This window comes from Filicampus tigris, chromosome 19 (assembly GCF_054856515.1).
Source record: "Filicampus tigris isolate MCC_2025a chromosome 19, RoL_Ftig_1.0, whole genome shotgun sequence".
Classification (NCBI taxonomy): domain Eukaryota; kingdom Metazoa; phylum Chordata; class Actinopteri; order Syngnathiformes; family Syngnathidae; genus Filicampus; species Filicampus tigris.
Genome location: NC_141235.1, coordinates 4,432,434 through 4,448,113, shown reverse-complemented (window position 1 = coordinate 4,448,113; position 15,680 = coordinate 4,432,434). Strand labels below are relative to the sequence as shown.

The 15,680-nt window shown below is 42.1% G+C and overlaps 3 protein-coding genes across 12 annotated transcripts in view; 2 read left to right on the top strand and 1 right to left on the bottom strand.

Annotated features, from left to right (window-relative positions):
- Positions 1-153: 153 nt before the first annotated feature.
- Positions 154-9,667, top strand: LOC147128995 (serine/threonine-protein kinase tousled-like 2). Of its 2 annotated transcripts, XM_086016438.1 has the most exons (21): positions 154-673; positions 1,939-2,033; positions 2,345-2,410; positions 2,972-3,041; positions 3,742-3,779; positions 3,924-4,019; positions 4,587-4,694; positions 5,093-5,185; positions 5,483-5,593; positions 5,921-6,057; positions 6,140-6,292; positions 6,439-6,505; positions 6,635-6,732; positions 6,807-6,888; positions 6,982-7,073; positions 7,369-7,458; positions 7,778-7,947; positions 8,057-8,195; positions 8,272-8,383; positions 8,580-8,687; positions 8,765-9,667. In XM_086016438.1, exons 2-21 carry the CDS (start codon positions 1,944-1,946, stop codon positions 8,957-8,959), a joined length of 2,115 nt encoding a protein of 704 aa, XP_085872564.1. In that variant the 5' UTR covers positions 154-673; positions 1,939-1,943; the 3' UTR covers positions 8,960-9,667. The 2 variants fall into 2 exon arrangements, with proteins under 2 accessions (XP_085872564.1, XP_085872565.1); XM_086016439.1 differs by lacking the exon at positions 3,924-4,019 and having other exon boundaries at positions 157-673.
- Positions 9,668-9,724: 57 nt separating this feature from the next.
- Positions 9,725-13,764, bottom strand: becn1 (beclin 1, autophagy related). Of its 2 annotated transcripts, none has more exons than XM_086016440.1 (12): positions 13,456-13,764; positions 13,162-13,294; positions 12,907-12,971; positions 12,782-12,840; positions 12,447-12,540; positions 12,229-12,365; positions 11,839-12,033; positions 11,609-11,755; positions 11,389-11,538; positions 11,115-11,175; positions 10,906-11,048; positions 9,725-10,716 (listed from the first exon to the last, which is right to left on the bottom strand). In XM_086016440.1, the coding sequence occupies exons 2-12, from the start codon at positions 13,286-13,288 to the stop codon at positions 10,548-10,550; spliced, it is 1,347 nt and encodes a 448-aa protein (XP_085872566.1). In that variant the 5' UTR covers positions 13,289-13,294; positions 13,456-13,764; the 3' UTR covers positions 9,725-10,547. The 2 variants fall into 2 exon arrangements, with proteins under 2 accessions (XP_085872566.1, XP_085872567.1); XM_086016441.1 differs by having other exon boundaries at positions 12,447-12,537; positions 13,456-13,763.
- A 559-nt stretch (positions 13,765-14,323) lies between these two features.
- LOC147128992 (uncharacterized) overlaps positions 14,324-15,680 on the top strand; it is a 31,652-nt gene continuing 30,295 nt past the window's right edge. For 7 of the 8 annotated variants that reach the window (XR_015082492.1, XR_015082490.1, XM_086016255.1 and 4 more), the window contains exons 1-4: positions 14,324-14,664; positions 14,915-15,015; positions 15,124-15,177; positions 15,517-15,597. Coding sequence is in view for 5 of the 8 variants with exons in the window: in XM_086016255.1 (XP_085872381.1) it covers positions 14,942-15,015; positions 15,124-15,177; positions 15,517-15,597 (209 nt within the window). In the remaining 3 variants the exon portion in view is untranslated. Of the gene's footprint in view, positions 14,665-14,695; positions 14,837-14,914; positions 15,016-15,123; positions 15,178-15,516; positions 15,598-15,680 lie in introns of those variants that run through there. The other variant, XR_015082491.1, reaches the window with a different exon arrangement.

Below are 15,680 nucleotides of genomic sequence, written 5' to 3'. Positions count from 1 at the left end.
ATGGTTTTTTGTGTTTTTTTTTTTTTTTTTTTTTTTTTTTTTTTTAGGTGAATGGTGTAAAAAGTTTAAGAACCACTGATTAAGTAATGGATATTTAAAAAAAATACGCCAGGCATACATTTCTTGGGTGTAATTTATTTAAAAAGATAAAAGAGAACCAGAGAGAGGCGTCGTTGTTCTCCCAGGGAAGCTTCGACTCACTCTGCGGGGCTTGTCATCTATTGTCAGCCGCTCGGGAATGACCTCAACTTCGCTCCTTGTCGAAGACAGACGATATAGGAGACATTAAAGATCGGTGCGGTGATGTGACAAGTGCCACTGAGGAGGAGGAGGAGGAGGGGGGGGGACCAGGGCCATCAATGGTGGGGGTCGCGGGGGCTCCGGACACCCGTGCGGAGGCACCGAGACGCAGAGGAAACCCCGAGGATCACGGCCTCTTGCCCGGATGACACCGGCGGCCACCGGCCACACTGAACCTCTCAGCTAGCACCCGCTAAGCTAATCAATGTCTTCCAAGGACTGGGAATAAACGTAGCAAATGGCTTGTTGGGTTTATTCATTGCAGCGAGTGTGCGGGACTTGTTAGGGGTTCTTTTCGCCGCCGGATGGACGCCGCGGAGCCGCACTGCTTCTGGCCGTGATTGACAGTTTAAAGAGCTAAAAGCTCCCCCAGGTGAGACCAACTGGACGGCTAATGCTAACATGGACTAGTTACGGTTTACCTCGTAAAACATCGTCGTGATACTAAACGGTGACCTCCATACACATGGACTCTACGAACACTTGTTAAACTTTGCGCTAGGTGTTCGTCAAACCTCGGACACATATTTTCCAGTTTGTTGTCAATATCGAAGATGTAAATTAGCATGCTAAATTTCGTTACTGTACTAGTACACGTACTGTACAGCAAGTGGCTAACGTTTGCCAAAGAGTGTTTGTCAATTATGTCACGGTGTTGTTTCTGTTAACCTGAAACAATATGCTACATTAAATGGGCGTTGAAATGTTTTATTAAAGTTTCTGGCTATCTGGGTCATACTTAGGCTGTCGTTGACTCATTAAATGTCACTCATTAAAACGTAATTAATTCATGTCAACAAGTACAGACACGCGCTGATTTGTCGTCGTCCAGTGTTGTGTTTTTCTTGAATCATTAGTTCATCTAATGGCCATTGTAGGGGAATTTAGAAAGACAGTTACTGTCGATACAGTGGATATAAAAATATCTACTCCCCCTTTTCAAATGCCAGGTTATTGTGACAAGAGACTGATATAAATCATGTCAAAGCTGTGACCTGTAACATGCATGACTCAATGGCGGAAAAATCTCTTCAGGGGTAGTAAAAATGATTGAGTTAATGCAGTTGCACAAGTGTGACAATAATAGGCTTAATTTTTTTTGCAAGAATACAGTCGTAATGCCACAAAAAGTATCTGAAAAAAGCTGGCTGCAGAAGAAATACCTCTGCTAAACCCCAAATAAATTTCTGATGTTCTAATATTCTTTTCCGGTCATTTTAACATGGGGTGTGTTGACCTTTTGTATCGATTGTAGACAGACATTATCGTCTACTTACTGCAAAGTGGTAAGTACAATTGTCAGTGATGTTAAATAATATCGTTGAATTACAAAACATGCTATCCAGTATGTACAGAGTATGAGACATCTGTTAATACTCATAATACATTCATCAATTTTCTCTCCTGCCTATCCTATGTATACATGCTCAATGTGCTAAGAATAATGTCACATTTGAAGCAAAGAGCTGTTGTTTTTGTTTTCTGTTGGAAGTAAGTGGCATCAATTTAGAAAATTATGCAATTGGCAACACTGTTGGTCAGACTGCACAGGACGGGCAAGTTCGGCAAGTTGCTGACTTGGAAGCCGAATCGACGTGCGCGTTTCTTACATTGTTTGTTTTGGCCACTGTGTTCAAGGCACGATGGAAGGACTTCACAGCCAGGCTCTAAGCTTGGACCCTCGCAGGCAGGAATTGCTCGAAGCTCGCTTCGCAGGAGTCGGCGTGACCAAGGTCAGTGGACTCACTCCTCCCGAAGATGTACAATTCCAACCGACATTCTTAAGATTCCGGTATATGCCTTAAAACTCTCCCTTTACACATTTTAACACATCCCCCTGATCTACGCACTTACACCCCAAGTGTTTTTCCTCATATTTTGGTCACCTTGTTTTTTTTTTTTTTGGCTACATGAGAGGGGTGCAATGAAGCCACATATAGGCGCATAACTCCAGCAAATAGAATCACACACATCTGTTGTGTTCTAAGTATAAGTAGCAGATGACTAATGGATCTAATATCTTGTCCTGTGTTCTGCTTTCCAGATCAACAGTGAATCATCCAGCCAGTCTCTTTGCAGCGTGGGGTCCCTTAGCGACAAGGAAGTGGAGGTTTGTTTGGACTGTAGGATTACAGACTGTCACCCTCAGTTGGCACTTTGTCGCTTATTCGTCTGTCATAAATTAGGTATGATGACTGCGTTATTTAGGTACATGCGGACAATCCAGTGAGAGCAAAAACAAGTGACCTTTACAAAAAGGCTTTGCTAGTCATCAGGATTACATAACGCATTGCCATGTTAGTTGGTACAAAATAGGGCTGCAGCTAGAAAACATTTTCTGAACGGATTATTTGACCAATTATCCGATCAAATCATATTCATAGAAATTCTCAACATTTCTTGATACTTTTAAATCAATAAAATTCTAATTGAATAATCGCGTATTCAGATTAAAAAAAAAAAAAAAATCATTTTATTATTTTGCTTGGTTGAATGCAATTACGAAAACAGAAGAGACACATTTAACTTAGGGTATTATTTTTCGGGCAGTCATATATTGGCAGCCTGCATGATGTCCATTTATACGCGGTAGATAAACTTAAATGTTGAGGTTGGCTGCATATGTATGTAAAATGTTTATTGCATGTGTGTTGCCAATGTTTCTTTTCAGACACCGGAGAAGAAGGCCGATCACAGAAGCAGGAAGAGAAAAGTAGACACGTGTGACAACAACAGTCAAGGTAAACGGAATCTGGGAGTAAACCAATCACACCCCAACACAAGTTGGCCAACGTATGGCCAGCGGGCCACTTACGGGCCTGCTCCATTCTGTAATCCGGCGCTTTTGTTACATTGATTCAACAGGTTCTGCCACATTTTTACATTGGTTGATATTTTTTTGGGGTGTGTGTAAATTAGAAAAATATTAGTCAACTAAAAAATATTACAGCTACATTTTTTAGTTGGATAATTAGAAATTGTAAAATGAATAAATAAATAAATGAGTATGAATTTTTTTTTTTTTAAATGAATGTTTCTACTTTTTGAAAAAGTTTGGTATTTTATTGTGTTAAATCATTGGCCAATTTATTCTTAAATGAATTAATTGTACATAATGAAATAAAAATGAACATCAATTATTTAGTTTGACATTTTACGGATGATACAAAAATGTTAGTAAAATAAACAATTTTAAATAGGTGAATCAACTTATTTATAGATCACTTTCATTTGCATGAATTATTTTTTTTCCACAATTAAATACAAAAATATCCATAGAATAAGCAATTTTACTTAACAACTTTATTTATAGATCACTTTCATTTGCATGAATTATTTTATCAAAATTAAATACAAAAATATTCATAGAATAAGCAAGTTTACTTAAGATACTTATCAACTATAATTACATTCCTTCATATCTTCTTGTTTGCCTTGCAGGAAAGGGACGAGGACACAAGACGAGTGACTATTTTGAGGTGAGCACAAAAAAAAAAAAAACAGTGCGAGTCTCACTCGTACATTCAAACTCTTAACTTACATTCTCTCGTTTAAACACTTCCTGTCTTCTTTCTCTTTTTCTTTCTTTCTGACTTGAAAACTCGCACACACTGTGCTGCCAGTTCGCCGGCAGCAGCGGTTCCGGCACCAGTCCGGCCCGCGGTGTGCCCGTGCTGGTGCGCTGCTGCTCTTCCCAACACTCGCTGTCTTATCCCTCGGTGAGACTCGGCTTAGCCACTCGGATCGCTACCTTTTTGAAAAACCAAACTCCTCGCGGTCATACCGAATATAACTTTAAGTTCAGATTTTCGCGAGTGATATTCGTCAAGCAGCGGTGGCGTCATGGGTCAGAAGAGTTGTGTCAGAGATACGGTCTATATATGATCTTTTTAAATGTCATTGCCCATTTCTACCTTCCTCTCACTAATTTGTTTTGGGTGTATGTACATTATTGCCTTTTATGTCTTTTAAAATTCTAATCTAAAACGTGTTGCTGTCCAACAAAGAGCATTTATCCCCACATTTTATTTTCATGTCAAACACACAAAATATTTGGGCGTTTTTGGATGAATAAAAACTATTTTAATCACAATATTGTAAATACTATTCAGGTTTTGTTATACTACATTATTTACATTATTTTATTGCCTGTAAGACTCATCCTCTCCGTAGGGTTTGTTGATTATAAACTACTGCTGAATATTTTTTACGGCAGTATTTAAATCATCATTTCTTTCTGGTCAACAATCTTTTGCGAAGATTTTCCCTTCTCTGTGTCTTTGCAGTTGCAGCAGAGCAGTCCTTCATCAGCAGGCTCGGTCCACACCGACTCGTCGTCGTGCAGCTCTGTCAAGATGGCCCCTGCGCACTTCAGCTCCCACAAAGCCACGCAGGTAACCAGGCGACCAGTCGCATTTTCAACCCCCAAAATATGCCACAACATTGCTCAATTGAGTTCAGAACTTGACTTTTCTTCCGATTTTTCAAGCCATTATGATGGGACTACATCTAGAAAGTATTCACGGAGCCTTCACATTTTCCACCTCTTGTTACTTTACAGCCTTATTCCCAACTGGAATCATTTAAATATTTTCCCACAAAAGTCTACACACAAGACCCTATAAAAAAAAATCTAATTTGAGTGAGCAGAAATCCTAATGACATACTTCTCACTGGCTGTTACGGTGCATTAAAATAACCCACCTGTTGTGATGAGGCCATGTCCAGAATCGAGGACGCCGCGATGACTGAACCGAACATGACGAACGTGTTTTTGCTGTCCTTTCCAAAGTCTGAGTTGACACTGCTGAAGCTGACGGCGCTGGAGAGGAACAAGAACTCCGACCTGGAGAAGAAAGAGGGGCGGATAGATGACCTGCTGAGGGTAAGAAGTTGTGCTGATCGATTTTGAAAAAATAATCCAATTGTAATTTTTTTTTTTTCTTTTTTCAAGATTGAGATTGTTTTTTTTTAACAATAAATGAATCTGTATTACAGCAAACAATATCAGATTTATTGTACATACATCTTTAGGTTTTATAGGTTTGGCTTTTATTAATAAGTTCAGTCCATTTATTTGCGGTAGTTTACAGGGCAGACCTCATACTCCGAGAAGTCCCCTGTCAATTGAGTATTTAAAAAAAAACAAAAAAAACCAATGAATTAATAGCTGCTGTTGCAGGCCAACTGCGACCTGCGGCGGCAGGTGGAAGAGCAGCAGAAGATGTTGGAGCGCTTCAAGGAGCGTCTCAACAAGTGCGTCACCATGAGCAAGAAGCTCCTCATTGAAAAGGTTTGTGGTGCGCTTAAAGCGATGCCTTGACTTGTGAGTGATCCAACTTATAAGGTGTTTTAAGTTCATGCCCTTGTTTGGTCGCTGGGAATAGTCTTCAGATTCGCCACCGCTTGAGTGAAGGGAACAAAAAAAAAATTTAACAATTAAGGCCCACGCATAATATTGGATTTTTACCGCAGGGCTCCGTCCCTAGCCCCCACGAATTTAGTTTCGAGTCTGGTCACGGAATGATTTAAAACGCCAATTCAAAGTCGAGGTACCTGCTTCCAATGTCACTTGAGTCTTTCTTGATATTGGCTTTTGTTTTGTCTCTCCAAATGTTAGTCAAAGCACGAAAAGAGGGCATGCCGGGACAAGAGCATGCAGGATCGTCTGCGTCTGGGCCACTTCACCACAGTTCGACACGGCGCCTCCTTCACCGAGCAGTGGGCCGACGGAATCGCCTTTCAGAATCTCATCAAGTCAGCACACGGCCACCCACGTTGCGTTTTGCGTAGCGGCCGTCGCGTTTGTCGCCCATTTGTTTGTTTGTGCACTTTTTAGGCAACAAGAGCGCATCAACTCACAGCGCGAGGACATCGAGAGGCAGAGGAAGCTGCTGGGGAAAAGGAAGCCGCCCCCCGTGGCCCAGATGCAGCCGCCCAGCACTGAGCACAATAAACGAAAGAGCAGGAGCAACGGCCAGGAAAATGAAGCGTAGGGCTCGTGTTTTAGGGGGCTAGCTGTTACAATGTGTCATCAAATTTCATGATTTGTAATAATCATGTGAATTCAATTTTATTTTTGTCTTACTTTTTTTTTTTTTTCTTTCATTCAATCTGACACTGTTTCCACCTCCTCAGGCTGTCACTCGCTGAGTATCACGAGCAAGAGGAGATATTCAAACTCCGGATTGGTCATCTTAAAAAGGTAACTCGGCTCCTCCCCACTATTAAAAAAAAAAAAAAAAAAAAAAAAAAAAAAGAAATACAAAAGCCAAAATACAAGTCAAATCAGGGCGTGAAAGCAGCTTATTGATGCATTCGTGCGTCTTTGCAGGAAGAGGCGGAGATCCAGACGGAGCTGGAGCGGTTGGAGCGAGTGCGGAATCTGCACATCCGGGAGCTGAAGAGAATTCACAACGAGGACAATTCGCAGTACGTGCTGATCTTTCGAGTTGCTGGCCATAAGGTTAGTTGCACTTTCTAACGCCAAAGACGTCTCGCTGTAGATTTAAAGACCACCCGACGCTGAACGACAGATATCTGCTGTTACATCTACTTGGAAGAGGGGGCTTCAGTGAAGTTTATAAGGTTTAGTGGCCACTTTACTATTATTTTCGATTATTCGATTTTTCTTGTTTAATCTTTATATGATTTTATTTCCCCCCCCCCCCCCCCCACCAGGCTTTTGATTTAACAGAGCAAAGGTATGTGGCTGTTAAAATCCACCAGCTGAACAAGAGCTGGCGGGAGGAGAAGAAGCAAAACTACCACAAGTGAGTCCAAAGCCGCCATTTTGGAGATCTCATTTGTTATTGGGTGTTTATTGTACTCAACTGCAAAAAGGTTTTCGAAGCTAAGGCTTCATTAACGCGGAGGCTTTTATTTGCACAAATAATTGCCTGTATACCAGTGTAAGTGGTTCTCAACCTTTTTACACAAAGTACTACCTCAAAGAATACTGTTCAAGTACCCTTTGCAACTCGAAAATAAAAATGCAAAAACACCAATTACTACTTTCCTTGTTAACCTTTTTTTTTTTAAATGACCGCATTTTTTTTTTTTTTCTAGGCATGCCTGTCGAGAGTACAGAATCCACAAAGAACTGGATCACCCTCGGATAGTCAAACTGTATGACTACTTCTCTCTCGACACAGACTCGTAAGTGCTTTCACATAGTTTTCATGATAAAAATGCTCTTTTTTTTTTTTTTCTAATTTATTGATTGCTTGATTGAACTTGATTGTACCCAAGATACAGTACAGTAAAAAACCCAAAGAAATAATAAATATTATCCCATATAGATGGCGACCCCAAATGGACAAAAATAACTGCATCTGATAAGCACACATAACTGCTTGTAATGATGCAAACTCAATTTTCCGCCGATAAATTGATACGATAATAAGCAGATTACTCAATGCTGAAATTATGAGCTAGCTGCAGCGTGTCAATTTCTGATACATTGTTTATCTTGCAGGTTCTGCACTGTGCTGGAGTACTGCGAGGGCAACGACCTGGACTTCTACTTGAAGCAAAACAAGCTGATGACAGAGAAGGAGGGCCGCTCCGTCGTCATGCAGATCGTCAACGCGCTCAAGTACCTCAATCAGATCCGCCCGCCTATCATCCACTATGACCTCAAGCCAGGTATTCAGTATTTGTGTTGAAGCATGCAGATGCATTTAAAAAAAAAAAAAAAAAAAAAAAAAAGAGATTGTTATGTTCTGCTACAGCCGGTCATCATTTATCATTTCAGGAAACATCCTGCTGGTGAACGGCTCCGCCTGCGGCGAAATTAAGATCACAGACTTCGGCCTTTCCAAGATCATGGACGACGACAGCTACAGTTCGTCAGACGGCATGGAGCTGACCTCGCAGGGGGCGGGCACCTACTGGTACAATGCTTCGACACGGCGCAATGCTGAGAACGCGATCGGTCATGTTTAAATAGACGTTCCTTGTAACCTCCAGGTACCTTCCTCCGGAGTGTTTCGTGGTCGGCAAGGAGCCTCCTAAAATATCCAACAAAGTGGATGTTTGGTCGCTTGGGGTCATCTTCTATCAGAGCTTATACGGACGCAAGGTAACAGGAAGTTTTTTTTCCTATAAAAATCTGTCATCAACTCATAATGTATGTACAAAGTAGTTTCCTCTTGTAAAAATATACCGCATTGTATATTTGCACATTTAAACATTGAAATGCTAAACGGGCAGAATGCGCATCTCATGGCACATCCGAAGATGGTCTCATGTGACATTTTGGTTTTGACTTCCTCCAGCCATTTGGTCACAACCAATCCCAGCAGGACATCCTCCAAGAGAACACCATACTCAAAGCTACCGAGGTGCAGTTCCCCCCAAAACCTGTTGTCACCCCAGAAGCAAAGGTATGCCGCTCAAATACGCTGAGCAGCGTTTCCCAGCCTTACCTTGGATGCAGCCATTTTATCCCCTGCCTTCGCAGACGTTCATCCGTCGCTGCCTCGCTTATCACAAGGAGGACCGCGTGGACGTGCTCCAGTTATCACGCGAGCCTTACCTAATGCCCGCCATCCGAAAGACCCTCGGCGGCGGCACCGGCAGCAACGCCGGCGCAGCGCCCGCCGCCCCTCCTTTCCCTTCCACCTCCGGCTGCTACGGAAACAGCGCCTCCAACTGAAGTCAAACGGACATAGGGTGGCGTCGTCCAAATGAAGGACAGCTCTCTGGTCGCGCGGCGCTAAGCGCACTAATGCTACGACTCATTTTAAGGGGCTATATAAAGCAGTATCTCCAGATTTTTATTGGGCCGTGGAATCATATTTTGCAGTGGGCGATATGTAAATCTCACGAATTGCCACCAAGCAGAAAGCAAGAGCATTTCATTGTTGTGCCTGTCACTATACGTCGCTGGCCTAGATAGATGAACAAAGATTTATTTGTAGACACTTTTCTGAAATTTCCGGCGGCACAGAGGTTGGGAATCACTGCTATAAAGCGCCCACAAATTTGCACAAGCGATACGCATCTGTTCTGTGGAAGGCGTATTGCGAGTATGACGTAAAAACCTTTAAAGCAGACATTGCAAGTATTAACCCCCCATTGAATTTTATTGGAAGGGCTCACACGGCAGTGACTGAAGACCAAAGTATAGAACAAGTGGGGGGGGAGGGGGCGGGGGCAAATTATTTTTAATTTAAATTAAACTGGAAGTTGTCAGCTGATTTGAATATGAAGTATCCCACCAAGCTACCCCTGCTTCAAATAATGTTTTTAAGGGGAGGGGCCGGGGGCTCTCATGAATGAATGAGTGTTATGAAGAGAGGAAATATTCTCAGAAGAAGTAATTATAGTATGTAACCATTAAAAGAAATATTTGGTTACCCCATTTTGATTGTTTTGATATCGGAATGTCTCCTAAAACAGAAGGGCATGCAAGGGCATATTCGTTTCCATGTGATTTTATTCAGTTGCATTTTTGACATAGTCCACGTATAAGCAGCTTTTTCAAAAGAATATGTTTAGTAAGTTAAAGTATCAGCTCTCAGTGCAATTTGTAAATTCTTTCATGCAGGGCTGGGGAACCGCTTTATTTATTTATTTTTTGATGACCTAAAACAAATGAACATGTTTATTGTGGGTTAACTCTTTTTGAGCTTGTTTTCCCCACCCCTGCTTTAATGACACAAACAAAACTGTCCTACACAAAATGCATGCATGGAGTTACAAAGGGTTGGTTAATTTACACTCCGTTTCCATGGGAAGTAATGACAATTTATGGTAATTAACAGCATATTTTTGAGTCATTAATGGATCATTTTTTGGGGTCCTTTTGGTCTCATTGCCCACGTGCGAGGACAGTCAAATAGCTCCATATTTTTTCAATTTACTCAAGCGGCGTCAGGATAATGTTAAACAAGTGTCACAATCGTCAAAATAAAGCTCAACTTGCTTCAACATAGTTCCTGGAAACTAAAAGTAGTTTTTCAGACAATAACAGGAGTATAAGTTCCGAATGTATGTACATTTAAGTTCTCCATTAAGGAACCAACCTTTAAAATTTGTAAATTCTTGGTTTATTCCCCTAAATTCTTGTTAATTCCCATGGAAAGTTTCCAACGTTAAAAATTCCTGGAATTCTGTGACTGTACCAAGTGATAGAATGAAAGTGGTACTGTGGTCAGGAAGTGTTACAGTTTTACATTCAGGTCCAGGTCCACCTGCGCGTTTCGATGTCGCGCCGTCTCCCGTGTTTTGTTTTTCTTTTCTTATCTGTTGTAGAACTGCGAGGTGACCCAGGCCAGCCCCCACTTGAGGTTTGTGAGCATGAACTTGAGCGCCTTGGTCCACTGCTCCTCCGAGTTGAACTGGGTCTTGATGGAGTACGAGCCGCCGCTGCCGCCCATGTCCTCGATCTTGCCCTTCTCCACGTCCATGCTGACGGCCACGCGCACACACATCCATCACAACGTGTAAGTACGTAGCTCCTCAAGTATCGGCTGTTTCTAGTCTAAGAAACCTCATGCCGCAATTAGGCAAAAGTCCATTGCGGGGACTTTTAACTTGCTGCCGTTTTGGTTAGCAATAGAGTTTTCCCCGTTTATTATATGGCAGTTATGATCTAACCTGTACGGGAGACAGAAGCCGGTGTCGCCTTTTTCCACCTCGTCTTTGAACTGCTGCACACAGTCCAGGAAGGCCACCATGGCGTGGTCGAACTTATTGTCCCAGAAGAATCTCAGACCGCCCGAACAGTAGAGCGGAAGTTCCTGGAACCAAAAACATAAGACAGTGAAGAGCGTGAACCAGGAGGACGATTTGACTGTCTCTATTACCTTTGACTTGTCCGTAAGGGACTCCAGGTAGGAATGATTTCCATAGGGCACGAGGCGATATCTGAGTCGACAAAACAGACACGTTAGGGACGGCTCAAAGTGGTTTATTAAAATATATTTATTGTTTTACAAATACATGTACTTTATGAAATAGTTGGTGAATTATAATGAATGATACAAAAACGTTCCAAAATACGGCCCTTCCACTCCCGTGGCCAGTGTTTTGCATTTTTTGCATTAATCCGAGCGAGCGCCCATGTTAGTCAACTCTAACCTCTGGAAGCGCAGCTGCATTTTATTGGCCAGCGCGTGCAGCAGCAGCACCGTCTGGCCCCAGGCCGCGTTGATCTCGTTCCATTCCACGGGCACGCTGGGAAGTCGACCCAGACGGAAGTTGTTGATGGTGCCAAACTGGCCGCTGTGCCTGGACGGGCCGGAACCATTCAAACGTTGACAAGTGTCGCGGACGCAACATGTCGACGCAGTGGACCCACCATATGTGAAATGTGGCGTTGAAGACGTTGGTCTTCTTGAGTCGATCCAGTTGGATCTGGCAGTAGCGCATCTGGTTGTCCACGCTCTTCAGCTCGTCGTCCAGCTCCAGCTGTTGACGTTTGAACTCGCTGTACTCCTTCTGGTACCTGACACACAAAATACTCCAGTGAACCTCGCGCAAGACAAACGCATCACGGAGTATAAATACTGAATAAAAATGGCCGCTCACTGCAGCTCTTCCGTCTCTAGCTGCTGGGCCTGCCCGCGGCTTTGCGTCAGCTCCTGGGCCACGGCGGCCCGCTGCTCCTCCACGGCCTCCAGCTGCTGCACCAGCGCCGCCTCCTCCTCCTTCAGATGCTCCAGCTCGCCCAGCAACGTCTCCTCATCCTCCACCTGTAGCTGCGACAGGAGCTCCAGGCACTGCCTGAGCATACCGCACAAAATTGACATTTTTTTACTACAGCTATTTAAAAAAAAAAAAAAAAATCAAAATAGAGTATATAATATTTTGTTACATATCAAAAATGACAAGTAAATGATTTCGAAACTATAATTATTCCAAAGTTACAGTCTATCATGACGAAGCCTCTTTTCAGCATCAACTTTGCTTGTCACTCACTTGTAATTCTGACATTCATTCTCAGTGATGTTGAGCTGTGTGTCCAGGTGGTCCAACAGGGTGTCTGTACATTCCTCACACAGCGGGTGGTCCACATCCGTCTGACCGGACATGATGTCAAACAGGTCACTCGTCACCTGCCGCGTCGAATACGATCAATTAAAATCAACACGAATCGCATAATGTCGTTTCTTTTGTCTATTTTGGAGGCCCGTCACCTTGAGTCTGCGGCTGAGATTTTCCATCGTGCCGCCATCCGAAGCGTCTCCGATCAGTGTGAAGCTGTTGGCACTCTCTGTGGACATCATCCTGCTGACAAGGCCAACAGTGAAAAATAGCCATACTGTAGTGAATATCTGAATACGCATTTAGCTATTTTACTCTTTTGTTCATATATTTAATGTACGAATGTACATGTTTGTTTAAAAAAAAACAATTTAATGAACATTTTAATCTATATCTACTGAATAATAAAAACCTGCATTCAAATATACACAAAGACACACTTAAAGAATGTCAATCTTATCAAATTTGAACATGCTAAAATGCTTACCGTGCTGGGGGGATGTACTTCCTTGACACCCCATCTTGCTTGTTTTCAACAAAGGTCTCCTGAAATTCATTTTAATTTATTTTAGATTAAAATTAGTGAAGCACGGTAGAGTACATTTACATTACCTCTGTTGTTGTGTCTCCTTCTCCACAATCCGCCTGTTTGCTGGGCGTGACAGTCACCAATGGAGCTGAGGGGAGCCATGCAGAAGCATCACATTGTCGGCCAAGTTTGAGGACTGGTATGTTTTCCTTGCACTTGCTAAAATATTTTTGGTCATTATGGTAGCACTTGTAGTTCGAGTATTTTTTTGTAGGTGTTACTTGATGTGCAAATCGTGAGAACCTCTGCATTACATCTTTGTGTTTAACAGTCCATACCAATCAGTTCGTGGATGGTGACCCGGTCCAGTACATTGAAGGAGGTGTCTAGCTTGAGAGGCTGGCAGCACCGCTGACAAACGAAGCTAACCTGCATCGTCGTGCTAGAGGTCTTGGAGCCCTCCATCACTCACTACAAGTACAAAGAAGGGGGAAAAAAATCGAATCCTGCAATAATCGCATAATGTCAAAATCCTTTGTTTCATTTTAACGCTGTGATGATTTATTACAAAGCCAGTGATTAAGTTAGCTCGTGGCTAACGGCGACATTGGTCAATAAAGATGTGCGGTTACCTTAAAGCGATTTAAATTCATAGAATACTCCCGAGTTGCAGTCACTGCATAGTTATTTCGACGGTTACACTGTGGGAACAAGAAATACAAATAAATAAACCAATTCGCGTGACGGTCGCGCTTCCTCCTTCCACTTCCGTGTTGATGTTTACGTCCTCTTCTTCGTTTTCTAAAAAGTCGTAGGAAACAATATAAGTGTGCCCTCTATGGATTGGTGAAATAATACAGATCCAAGATGAATGTCATCCAGCCATTATCGATACCGCTCACCCTGAATTGGTCGCCAGCCAATTGCAGGGCACACACAGACAAATATCCGCACTCACAATCACACCTAGGGACAATTTAGGGAGTCCAAACAATTTACCATGCATGTTTTTGGAATGTGGGAGGAAACCGGAGTACCCGGAGAAAATTCACGCAGGCACGGGGAGAACATGCAAACTCCACATAGGGAGGCCGGAGCCGGGATCGAATTCACGACCTCTGAAATCTGAGGCGGACGTGCTAACCAGTCGACCACCGTGCCGCCCTATGAATATTATTATATATGATAATATTTTATTATAAATGGTGGTCTAAAAGTAAGGATACACTTTAAAATAATTTATATGAGGTAGGATAGAAGGACAGAAGAGAAGAATGAAGTAAGTGAGGTAGTGAGCATGGTAGAAAAGCAGATCCCACGATGCATTGTGCCGATGCAAAAAATGATTTTCCATTTCCGTGATGATGTAATGCAAGTAGATCAAAATAAAGTGTTTTGTTTGTATTGCAGCAAACTCGTTATAATGGACTGTATTTATTTTTACAACTTTTTTTTTGGGGGGGGGGGGGGGGGGTACTACGGCGTTCACGTCTTTGTAAGTAAAAAAAACCGGTAACGTGAGACATCAATGACGCCATTAACCGTAACCGAGTCGTGTTCCAAACTAGATGGACTCTTTTGTGAGCTGGCCACAATAAAATAAAAAAAATTTCCTACTACTTTACTGCTACTGCACTACTACCACTACTACTTATATTAAAACAACTTTTTGTATATGCAAATAGCCCACGCTTGGTTTGACGACTGTAGTAGTTCTACCAATACACCAGTAGGTGGAAGGCGCCAACGCAAACAAAAATCCGCTGTTCAACAAATAACAGAAGAAGAAGATTTGCGGGAAAAGCGAAGTGTGTGACAGCGGTAGAGTGCGAGAAAAGCAGGTAAACGGCGACATATTCCTTCATTCTGTGTTGTCCTTTCGTTATGGCGGTGTCGTTCGTGTATTTCCGACATGTTTAGTGTCTTTAAAGTTGTCAAGTTATCGCCACACTCTTACTAAATCACAGTGGGTGATGTCATAACACTTAACTACATCAGTGACGACATCGCTTGGTAAAATTAGTCCTCATTTAAATACATGTTACTAACGTGTTGTAAAAACTCAGTAATTGTTCGTTTTGTTGTGCTCAGATTAAAAAGAAGAAAAAAAAACACTTCATGGCACCACCCAAGGACACCGAGGTGAAAAGGGGGATTGCTGTCCTGTGGGAGACGCTGCAGTGTCCCATATGGTAATTGTCATTGAGCAGCCCATTTTGGAATTAAATTGCACAAAACAAACCCTTTCTTTTTTTTAATCCAAAAGTGGTTCTAATATTGTTTATTTCCTTCATAAATAGTTTGGATTTATTGACTCAACCGGTTTCCACCAAGTGTGACCATCGATTTTGCAAGTAAGTATCATTTCATATCATTTTCACGACAGTATAACTGGTTTTGTAGTGCTAATACCATTTAATACTGTGATTGAACATAACATTATTGCTAATAGAACTTTTCATATTTGGAAACATAGGGTGATTCTTGGTGGCTAGGGTGATTCTTGGTGGCAGAATGGTATAATATAATGGCGCCTTGAATTACCTACATTCAATGCCCAAGTTTGTAATTTAATTAGCACATACCTTTATCTATCAAATACATTTTCCCCATTCAAATGCTTTGTGGTCTGTACTTGTATACATGTCCTTTTTATTAGTGTTGTATTCAACAATTTGTATTCACCACCTTAGGTTTTGTATGCTGAAGCTGTTGGACAACACTAAGCTAAGCAGAGCCGACTGCCCAGTGTGTAAAGAAAAGATAACCAAGAGGTTGGCCATATTCACAATAACAACCTGTCTCTTTTGCACAGAGCTTCTGCAAAAATATTCATAATAGGAGGCTTTGTGATTAA